Source organism: Neurospora hispaniola (genome assembly GCF_033458365.1).
Source record: "Neurospora hispaniola strain FGSC 10403 chromosome Unknown B0T23scaffold_4, whole genome shotgun sequence".
Classification (NCBI taxonomy): domain Eukaryota; kingdom Fungi; phylum Ascomycota; class Sordariomycetes; order Sordariales; family Sordariaceae; genus Neurospora; species Neurospora hispaniola.
The window spans coordinates 4,184,771-4,196,205 of record NW_026944409.1 but is presented as its reverse complement, the minus strand read 5'-3'; the positions used below and the strand labels follow the sequence as shown (position 1 = coordinate 4,196,205).

At 53.5% G+C, this 11,435-nt stretch overlaps 2 protein-coding genes across 2 annotated transcripts; one reads left to right on the top strand and one right to left on the bottom strand.

Moving 5' to 3' along the window:
- Positions 1-342: 342 nt before the first annotated feature.
- Positions 343-2,071, top strand: B0T23DRAFT_316125 (FAD/NAD(P)-binding domain-containing protein; the record flags this gene model as incomplete). The annotated part of the gene is made up of 3 exons (XM_062834906.1): positions 343-1,244; positions 1,319-1,925; positions 2,000-2,071. 3 exons carry the CDS (start codon positions 343-345, stop codon positions 2,069-2,071), a joined length of 1,581 nt encoding a protein of 526 aa, XP_062693501.1.
- A 2,400-nt stretch (positions 2,072-4,471) lies between these two features.
- B0T23DRAFT_442938 (uncharacterized protein) lies at positions 4,472-11,065 on the bottom strand (the record flags this gene model as incomplete). The annotated part of the gene is made up of 3 exons (XM_062840839.1): positions 4,472-6,997; positions 7,109-10,737; positions 10,837-11,065. 3 exons carry the CDS (start codon positions 11,063-11,065, stop codon positions 4,697-4,699), a joined length of 6,159 nt encoding a protein of 2,052 aa, XP_062693500.1. The 3' UTR covers positions 4,472-4,696.
- Between the last annotated feature and the right edge of the window lie 370 nt (positions 11,066-11,435).

Genomic DNA, 11,435 nt, shown 5'->3' with positions numbered 1-11,435 from the left:
TTCCCTCATTCACCCGGAACTACCGTTGGGCTTTTTGAGCACCACCTCTTCCCGGTTTCTACTACCACTTGCATCAATCCTAGACAAGACAACGTGGGCAACTCCGTTCCTGGCATCTACATACTCTGTGCAAGTTGGAGTTAACGCGTGGATTCACTACAGCAGACACGAACCCCAAGTCACACAGACGTTGTTCGCCATTGGACTTGATTCCCCGCAGCCAGTTACACCGGGATCGCCCAAGCTCAACTGTTACTGTGCCGCCATAATCCCGTCATTCCGCCGTATATCCATAGTAAAGCAGCCTTCCGGCGTCCCTACAACACACACAACATTTAAGAAATGTCGCCTCACTGCAACATGGATGACTCTTCCTCCGTCTCGTCCAGTGGTTACACCTCTGAGCCTGTGGCCAATGGCGTGAGCAATAGTTCTGCCGCTGCTACCACCACCAGCCAATACAAGAACTTCTCCAAGAGCCGCCATTTGAGGCACACGCCTTCGGATGAGGTCCACGATCTCGTTTGCGTTGGCTTCGGCCCCGCCAGTATTTCCGTCGCCATTGCTACGCACGACGCTATCGAGGCCGGCCAGCTTTCCGAGTCGCCCAAGGTCCTCTTCCTCGAGAAGCAGGCCGATTTCGCCTGGCACGCCGGCATGCTCCTTCCTGGAGCCAAGATGCAGATTTCCTTCCTCAAGGACCTTGCCTCTCTCCGCGATCCCCGCTCCCACTTCACTTTCCTCAACTACCTGCACCAGAATGATCGCCTCATCGACTTCATCAACCTCAGCACCTTTACCCCTGCGAGAGTCGAGTTCGAGGATTACCTTCGGTGGTGCGCACGCCATTTCGATGACGTTGTGAGGTATCAGACCGAGGTTGTGGCAGTCGAGCCCGTTCAGTCTTCCGGGGCTAACAAGCTCTTCACGGTTACTTCCCGCGACATAACTACTGGCGAGATCACCACCTTCCAGGCTCGCAACGTTTTGCTTGCTCTCGGCGGCCAGGCCTCGATCCCCAAGCCTCTTCCCCAGAAGCACCCCCGCGTCATCCACTCGAGCCAGTACGCCAGCGTGATTCCCAAGCTTCTTCGCGACCAGTCCGCTCCCGTGCGCGTGGCTGTTCTCGGTGCTGGCCAGTCGGCAGCGGAAATCTTCAACAACGTTCAGAACCTCTACCCCAACTCCAAGACTTATATGATTATGCGCTCCGAGTTCATGAAGCCTTCTGATGATTCACCCTTGTACGTTCTCTCTGTCCCTCTTTCTTTCCATCTTTTGCCATTCTGGAAGCATGCAACTAACAATTCTCTACCAGTGTCAACTCCATCTTCAACCCCGAGTTCATCGACACCATCCACGCCCGCCCCTCGGCCTACCGCACCCACTTTCTTGCCGACGCCAAGGCGACCAACTACGGCGTTGTCCGTCTCGAGCTCATTGAGCACCTTTACGAGGTCATGTACCACCAGCGCCGCGTGCTCGGTACCGACGAGACGAAATGGCCCCACCGTATCATGGCCGCGCGCAAGGTGGTCTCGGTCTCGGAGAAGGGTGATACGCTCAAGATCAAGGTCGGCCGCTACTTCTATGGCGAGGAGGAGGAGACTGATGTCACCGATGGACCCATTGTGGACGAGGAGACGCTCGATGTGGACGTGATTATTTGCGCTACTGGCTACAAGCGCATGGCGCATGTGGATATGCTCAAGCCCACGTGGCCGCTGTTGCCCGAGGCCGATCAGGCGCTGGTCGCCGAGGCTGCCAAAGGATCATCCAAGGATAGGTGGTTTGTCGAGGGTGGCGAGGAGAAGAGCATGAGGGTGATTGAGGCCAACCGTGATTATTCGGTCAAATTTGGGGAGGGCAAGGTCGCCCAGGGCAGTGGCATCTGGCTGCAAGGGTGCTGTGAGGGAACTCATGGTGTAAGTCTTCCTTTCTTGTCTCTCTGATGACGGGGTGCATTTTGTCGATGATGAACGCTAACGGTCACAAACAGTTGTCTGATACTCTTCTTTCTGTTCTGTCTACACGGTCTGGCGAGATCGTCAAATCAATTTTCGGTGCTTAAAAAGGGGAGGGAGGGAGCACGATGATACCAATGTTGTTGCTTGTGTCACAGCGAGAGCGATTTTCCTTTTTTTACATCCATTGATGATTGTCTAAATCTGGAACGGAAAAATACCTTTGGGGTTTTCACATGGTTTTGTTTTGGAAAGAAAAATTTCCTTACATGTCACTTTTACTTCTGTTGTACATAATTTTTCTATTATTATTTTCGGTTGTTGGCTTTGGCATAGCATAGCTTTCATGCTTGTCTCGTTTCGCAGCTGAAGCAAAATAGCGTTGGGTATACCTTTTGGACACACACACTTCTTCGACCTTCTTCTGTCCTGCACAAGTTTTTATTACTGGCAGGGGTAATCACAACTTTATGGAGCTGGCGGTGGTGTGGTTGTTTCTACCACTCGCGCGATTTTCCACGTGCAGCGCGATTATCAGATCATCAGAAGGGTGGGAAAAAAAATGCGGGAAATGCCTGTAGCAAGGGGCCGATGATCGGATCAGATAAAAAGTTTTCGACCCCTCTGGGTTGGGATTCGAAACACGCCCTTGGTTGGCGATGACCTTGGCATCAGATTACGTATCTTTGAGCCGAAGGTACTTGGGTAAGAAGCCGAAGAGACGAGGGGCGGGCGGAGGAACGCTCGGCGGATCTGATAAAACACACGCGGCCGACAAAAAACGGCGTTGAACACGAGTTCGAGGTCGAGGGTGCCATAGAGTGCCTGGTGGCTGGGAACGGAGCTGGGGAAAGACTTGAAAACGGAGGCCATGATGGTGGCAGTCGGTGGAAGATGCAGTGCCTGCCGTGCCTGTGGCAGCGGGGGACGTGGGGGGGGGGGTCCACTTCACATCACCATCTCATCTCCGAGTGTGCGTGGTGTCTGGGAGCTGCATGCTTACGGTTGGTGTTCTAACTCCAGTCGACGGACCTGAGGCAGAAGTGGAAGCTACAAAGGAAACTGAAGCGGCGGGATTGAGAACCTTTGTTGGCAACGGAACTTGGTTGAATCAAGAAGGACCCGCCGTGACTGCAGCCAAAGGAAAAAAATTGCCTCAAGGTTCAAGTTCCTGTCCCATTGGCGACCCTTTCGAAGTTGACGAACCCCTCACTTATAGTACATACCACTTGCCATTTCAGTTCTGTTCGGCGTCAAGCAATGCACGAATGTTTAAGACCGGGAAGGTGCGCGGGCAGATGGTGTACACGAAATGCAGTGTGCACCTTCTCGGTCTGGATCAGTGCAACTCAACTGGCGACTGCATGGTCCCTTCCGCGGGGGGGGGGGGGGGGGGGCTTTTGTTTGATGCCAGATGTGGATGCCAAGTTCGGCTAAGGTCCTAACAGCTTTTGGTGCGTTCACTACCGCACTCGGTTAGAGAGCCATCTAAACTTACACGTTCAATCCGTCCGTCACAAGCCTGAGTGGGCCAATTCCTTTCTTCTTCCCCTCGTTTGCGAGTGTCACTTTTTCCCCGCGGCACCAGCACTCAACTTGAACTGTCGTCGAATTTCAACAAGATCCACTTTCCATCATCCTCCCGCGCCAGGCAACATTCTCCATCCTCTGCGTGAAGCTTCAGACCTCTGTTCATTGTCTCGTGACTTTCATCACCTCATGGTGGGCCATAAACCAGAAGGCTTCAACGTTCCTCTCCGAAACAAAACATAGCCCGAACCCACCCACAGCATCCACACCATCCACACCACATCCATGCCCGCCTCCTCCTCCAGAAAAGGGTACTACGGCCGAAGCTATCAGAACGATCATCAGTCACGTCCCTGCCGATCAACATCGTTACATACATATGTACCTCGTTTGCAAGGTCTCAGTCTTTGCTAAAGTCGTCGCTGGAGACTGGAGGCGAGCAAGCTTCGTTCGGCGTTACGGTTATTTCCTTTCCTGTCTCCTCGTGGCAATCGTTTGACATACAGTAATTGTCTCATCACGGGACGTGCCGTTGTCTTTCAATGTTGCTTGATGTGTTGTTGACAAGTGTGTTGATTGCTTCAAGCACTGTTTGTTCTCTGGCTGCCACCTGACGACCCACGCCTGTTGTGTTAGCTTGACGAGACTCTTGTTACCTTTGACACATTTTATGATATCGGCCTGTTTCTTTCTTGCGCTCCTTGTTCGTCTCGTCACTCTGTCATGACTGAACAGTAACTGAGTTGTGCGCATATCCAGCAATTCATCCGCTCTGATTCTCCCAAACAATTCATTTACGTTGCCCTATCCTTTCACGGTGGCCTCGTGGTGGAAATAATACCTGTGTTCTTGGACTGATGGCCCATTACTTAGGTGCTCAAGTGGGTTTCAAAATTAAAAGAGTGGCTTCATCTCTGCTTTTTGTATATCAGTCACAGTGGGACACATATTTTCATTCGGGATTATTTGATAAGCTTTCATTGACTTTTGAGCTGTACTATAAAGGAGAGGACCGAAACTGGTCGTGAAGTCCCCCGTAATGGCCGAGTTAAGCACCAACCCTCTGCTGAAAGATCTACGAGAATCTCTTCAAGAGGAGAGTGACTATACTCTGCCACATCCACGCGCTGGACCCATTTGCGTAGGGTACCAAGCAGGCAGTGTGGCTCAAATATTACAATATCTTACATATGCGATGCCCCTTACTTTCCCTTCTTCTCGTCCTTTTGCTTCTCGTTTCCCTTCACTTTCTGCTTGCCATTCACAGCATTAGCACCAGCACCAAGATCACATTCCTTCTTGTGTCTCTTCCAATCTGCCACCTGGCACTCCTTCGAACAATACCGTGCTTCCTTGCACTTGGAGCACTGATTCAAGTCGCCTCCATTCCCTCTGTTCTTTGGCTCGTTGCAAAAAGTGCACCTGTATCTCACCGTGGGCTTTGTGGTAGCCGTGGCGGGTCCAGGTTTGGCATTAGCTGAAGCCGACTTGATGCCAGCAGGAGGCGGGGCTTGAACTGAAGCTTGACCTGAGGTTGAAGGCCGCTTCGGATTCAGAGCCAAACGAGCGGCTTTAGCCACCAGAGCTTGGGCCTGGGCCTGAGTCAAGCCAGTGCCAGTCGAAGCCGCAACCGGAGTTGAAGTCGAGACTGGTTTCGGAGGTCGTATTTCGAGTGCTTTGGCGGACAACGTCGAGCGAGTGTCAGTTGGAGCTATCGTTCGAGTCGGAACTGAGGCCGGAGCTGACCTTGTGGGGTTGGCTTGGATCCTATTCGCAGATGGAGGCTGGCTCATGCCGGTTGTAGCCGGAGCCGGAGTCGAAGTCGAAACGGGAGCTCTGCCCGGAGCTGCTGCTGCTGAAGTTGTAACTGCACCCGGAGCGCCAGAAGTCACACCTGTAACTGGACCAGTATGGGGATAGAGCAGAGGATCCCAGCTCATCGGGTGCTGATACGGTTCTCCAAGCCCTGGACATCCAAACGGAAGGCTGATGGCCGCTCTAACAAGATACGGCCCGATCTCCTCCCATTGTGGAATCGGATAATCTTCACACACTGACCAACTCTTAGGCAGTTTACCCATGCTGCACGAGCAAAACACCGGATCATCCTTCCGAGACTGCACATGGTTCGCCACCAGTGCCCTCTGCTTCTTCTTGTACTCACAAGTTGGTCCATGCTCCCATGTATGGCCGCGACACCGCTCAGCAAAAGCAGGCAGAGCCTCCTTCCAAGTTCTCATCGACTGGGACATGACGGATTGATTATAAATAGGCATCGGGTCGCCGATGCTCCCGTCTGTCAAGTATCTGGGCAAGCTCTGGCGCAACTCCCTGGTGATCACCAGCACAGCGGTATCCAGTATCACCGTTCCATGAGCCAAGTCCAGACAGATGCCGTCTTTCGCAATAAAGATGACGATTCGTCTCATCCCATGTCTAGAATGTTCAGGTTGATTGCCAGTGGCAGCACCCTCGCTCCAACTGACACTACTGCCGGTGCCGCTGCCCATCTCCTTGCCGCAGTCAAGACAATTCTCATGGCAAGTGCAATCCGGCGACTTCTGGCTGGGAGCAAAGTCGCACAGCGCAAACACGCTCCTACATTCAGTATCCGGCGTCAACATGATATTCGGATTTATGTGCCTCCAGTCTGACTTCGGCCTCAGGACCCCGGCCGCCATGTCAAACAGCGTGGACAAGGTGATTTTGAACTCAAACCTGGCATGCTCGCCGGATGTTATGAGATACCGATTCAGAGCGTTAGCAAACTGTTCGTCTTTTTCCTTGAGCTGCTTCTCTTTTTCCTCGCGAGAAGCATTTCTCGGGAGTGGGTCAGCGATCTGAGAGAAATGCGAATGCATTGTGGCTTCGCGCCGGGAGAACTGGTAGTGGTGGTTTTGTAGCTGCAACCACCAGAGGCAGAAGCGGTTAGTACTGTGGAGGGAAGGGTCCGGGAGGCAGCCGATGAGAGGGCCACTTTGGCAGAGGCGGGGAAGGGTGTCGAGAGGATTACCGGAAGACGACGAGGGGGATGATAGAGAAGATGAATTGGAGGCATGCAGATATGGAAGGGACCAGTTCATGGGTTTCTGAGTGCTTTGCTCCAAATGGACGGGGTGCATGAAAGATGGGGTGAAGAAGGTCCTCCAAGCGAAGGGTTCAATCGGAGTTTCTAGATCGATGAAGCCTTTGGACCGGCCAGTGCGGATTTTTTGCTTTTCATGCTTGGTGGGGAGCGGAATGTCGATGAGAAATATCACGGGACACAAGTGGGAGTAGTTGGAGCCGTGGGAGAAGAATGAAGCGGTGGGGTCTCTGGAAATGATGAGATGATAGGAGCAAGGGGTGACCGGCACCGAGCGGATTTTGCATTCCCTATTTTCCAGTCTGTCCAGGAGACGGTCGGTGAGGAAGGTAATTCGCGTGCTGATCGATTGGATGCGTTGGTGGTTCTCGTCCATCTTGGCCGTCATCATCGTCTTGACCGCGGGAGGCACGGGCTCCTAGTCCTGTGGCTCTTCCGTTAAACCGCACATCCTCGTCACTCCGCTTTGGTTTGGCATATGCTGACTGATGAACACAGACGAACCGGAACCCAAGTTAGCCTCAAAAACCTTCAGGTTCATCTTCAAAGTTCCTGATGCCATGAATGAAAGTTCGTTCCGCCCCGCAACATCGGGGCCAATCGTAGGCACAACTTCAAGGGTCACCAACCCCGTCACTGCGTCCCCCAACAAGATGCTGGTAGGAACCATGAAGCTGACGAGCAGGTCGCTCTGTCCCTCCCACCCGAGTGGATCTGTCTCGATGTTGAGCCTGAATCGAGGAGTGAAACGCCGTCCTTTGGTCTCGAGCCGACCGAACCCCGTCTGCAGAGAAGCAAACAAGTGGCCAGGCAAGTTGGCGACAGGTTTACCTTCATGGTCATGCGTAGGACGAATGCAAGCCTGCAAAGCCGGGACGTATCGTGCAGGTATCTTTCCCCTGCCCCTTCCTCCGCCAGCTATCTCAGGTCTCAAGATGTTCAAACCTGTCTCCAAACTCAACATGATGGTTTTCAAAGTGAGGAGTGAGTGTCGGGGGATCCGCACAGTAACTGCGAGGGAGCTCGGAATGTTGATCCACTGGTAGAGACTCGTGTTGTGCTTATTGGCACTATGGACTGCCTCGTGGGCGGGGTTGTACACTCTCGGTTTGAGCAGGGCGTCGGGGTCGGGTATGGCGTGCTCGGGCGAGGAGTAAGCACCGAAATGGTGGAGGATGGTGCAGAGCTCTTGGTCGAACGAGCCTTGGGTTTCGACGTAGTTGACGAGGGAGTGCTTGAGGGATTCAATCATTACTTCCATCGTATGGTGCCAGGCAATGGTCTGGCGCGAGGGCAATGATGAGAAGAACGGGGAGAACGTGGCCGCTGAGGGGGCGATGATGGTGGATGCAGAAGATGACTCTGAGTCGCTCTCAGATGAGTCCGAGAAGTGAGAGCAGGGAACGAGGTTGGGTACCGGGGACGAGGAAGGCTCATAGGGGTCTGATCGTTCGAAATTGACGTTGGCGTAGCGGTCGGAGGAGTTGGAAGTTGTGGCACTCTCGCCATGGCCGTCGTCGCCGTCTGCGGTTGCTGCCGCCGAGTTGGTGGAAGCGGATGGGTCGGGAGAAGAACGACAGGCGTCAACGGTTGCTGCAAGGATTTCGCTAATCTCTCCACTGACCGAATCTCTGTCGGGCTCAGAAGACGTCTTTCTGATTTCGTCCAGAAATTCCGAGAAATCCACCTGTCCGATGGACTCATCCTCAGACGGATCAGTGGTTGGCAGTGGATCGCCGAGGATGACCACTCGCTCCTGAACAATCTTCAAAAGCGACGCAAAGGTCGCCCGATTGCATGTCCTTGGACTTAGCAACCTGAAGCCCACTCCATGCCTGTGAGCACTTCCTTCAGCACCTGGGTCACTAGGGCCATCGCCATCGCCATCGTTCTTTTTCTCAAACAAGTACCTCGACTCATACATCCTCGAGTAAACTTGCAGCAGAAACTCTACAAGCTCATCAGCTTGAAACCGGATCTTGCGCAGTGGCATCTCCGTCCGCATGTTTTCCCACCTCTCCTTCTGGTTGCGGAATTCGCGCCGAAGCTCAAGGTCCCTTAGCACGAATGCCGCTTGCTGAAACGCCCTGGAATCAAGCATTTCCTCACGTATTTCCGGAGGGATGTTGCGTACATGTTCCGGGATATGTGCCTTGGCGGTGGTCTTCTTCTTCTGAGGTTTCTTTTCCTTCTTCGCCTTGCCTTTTCCTTTTCCTTTTCCTTGTTCCACCTCTTTGTCCTCATCCTCCTCTGCTTTTTCGCACTCCTCTGCCTTCAGAGCCTTCAAATGCTCAGAAATCTCCCTTGTCGTCTTTTCAAATTCCTCGAAATCCCTTGCAAACTCTTCCATTACCTCACGCAGAACGGGACTGGGGCCAGGCCAGATGTTGTTCTTGTCGCTGATGGTCCAGTCCCTGCCGCTGCCGTCGGTGGGTTGGTGGTAGACGGGCCGCTTCCAGGTTAGACGCTGGTTAAAGTACTGTGCAGCGGTGGCTGGAGTGGTGGTTGGGGTTGAGGAGGGCGACGGGGAGGCACCAAAAGCGGGAGGAGGAGGACTCGGCGTTCCGAGAGAGGGTGGTGCTGGGGCAGAGGTGGAATAAGGGGAAGAAAAAGTAGGTGGCGGAGGAGAGGGATAAGTGTTTGTGTAGTATTCTACTGGCGACAGACCAAGGAGGAGGGACATTGTGAGGAGATCGCCATGCAGGAGAGTGTCTGCTACCTCTTGGGGTGTCTTTGGTCCCAGCCTCGCATCGTTGCTGTCGGAAGGCCGAGGCAGGGGAAGTGTGTGCTCGGTGTACAGTGTTGCTGCCAGTCGATTTTCAAGGAGGGGAGAGGCGGAGATGAGCACGTTAAGTGCTCCGAGATCGTCGGCCAGAGATGAAGTATCAATGACGTGAAAGGATATAGGCGCTGGAGACCTGTTCGACTCACTCGGCACTATGCGGTAATCATCGCTGTCAAGGATCAGAGGATCGAATGAATCCCGGAAGCGATACCAGTTGCCAAAAGTCGGGCCGATGGGATACCCAAGGTCTTCCGCCTTGTGGTGCTGGAGGGTATGCGCAAAAGCGAGCGCATCGCCGATGAAGAAACGGAGGGTGATGCGGCCTTTGCGCCACGCACGGCGAAAGGAGTTGCACCAGTCGGCAAATTCTTGTTTGGCGACGGCCTCGAGGCGTTCCAGTTGGGACATTCCTTCGTCTGGGGGTGGCTGGCCGACAATGGGAAGGTAGGCAGGTGCGAGGTGGAAGCCTTGAAGAGGGTCGCAAGAGTGATCGATGCGGATGCCGGGGGACGGGGTGGTGAAGAGGGGGTTGATCACTCGACGTTGGATCGAGTCGGCGCTTCTCTTTGTCGTCTTTTTCCGTCTCTCCTGAGCCTGCTTCTGGAATTCCTGCGAAGGCATCGTCTCCTTTTCCTTCCCCTTTCCCTTGTCTGCCTTCTTCTGCTTTTTCATGTTGTCCTCCAACTCAGAATCGGTATCCGTGCTTTCGTCTGTATCCTCATCTTCGTCATATCTCTCCTCTGAACCCGTTGCTCCCCACCGCCAGAAATCCTCATTTGCCACTGTGGCATGGAAAGTCGCCTCTAAGCCTACCGGCATCGCAGCTCTGAACGAGCATGCCGCTGCTCTTGTAGCGGCGTAAGGGACTCCCACCTCTTCTTGCTCCCTTTTGAGCACAGCGGTGCCGAGACGCTTGAAAAGGCCGTCTGATAGAGCCTCCTGCTGAGCGGAATCGGGTCGACAGAACCAGGCGTCCCAGATCTGGGTTAGCATCTTTAGAGTGCCCGAGTCCGTGAAGCGGATGCCGCTTGTGGGGTTGCGTGATTTGCTGGCATCTCCGACAGGGTTGGCCTTCTGTTTTCCCTCGTCTTTCTTCTTTTTGCTCTTTGACATAGAAGGATAGGGTTGAAATTCCTGACCACGACCGTAGGGACTTGCGTTCCATGTTGACATTGTTGAGCCGATCAGGCGCAGCCTCATGGCCTGCGAGCGAATGAGCCAGCCGAGGTTTTCGGGAAGGTGTTGGTGGTAGTAAATGGCAAAGAGGTCATCAGACGTGGGCGGCGGGTGAGGTAAGCCGGGTGAGTAAGAAGAAGAGGGGTTGATGTTGAAGTCAGGGTCGATAAGCAGGGTGAGCAGGAGGATGTTGCGCGCTGTGGGGACAACAGAACATTAGATGCACGGTCAGCCTTCCTACCTCTAGCTGTTGAAGATGGGAAAGGGGTGGAATAGAGAGAAGGAAGGAAACGTACCAATCACCAACCGATCGACATCACAACAAGTGATATCCAACTGGCGGGTTTTGTCCATGTGCGTTGTGAAGAACACATTTCGTATGTCACCCGACCCGAGAAGCAGGATGTCTACCGGCTTCCCTTCGCCCTTTTTGTCCGGCGGGATGTTCTCCGTCAGACACACAGCGGGGGTGTCGCCGAACGGATAGAACGTACGGGTGACGTTGGGGCAGCCTGGTGTCAGCATCTTGGATGGATGTTGGCGAGATGATACGCCCTTATGTTGTCGATACAAAATTCTGTGAGGGTGTTGTTTGTTTGGAGAAGAAGGACAAAAATTTTGAAGAAGCGATCTGAAGTTGAGAATTTTGTACGCGCTATGGTAGAAGTGGGGGGTGGCCTGTCACTGGGAGGAGATCAGGTGAATGGGAGGAAGCCGAGTGAATGGGAGAGCTGATAAGAAGGGGAGTGAAGGGCGTGCACTCCCAAAAGATCAGATGGAAATTACCTACGTATGACTAAGGCCTGGGAAGGCTGAATGATGTTGGCTAGGCAACAAGCTGAGGACACACGAATGATGTTGTACAGCTGCCTGTCCCTGAAAGCAAAAGACAGTG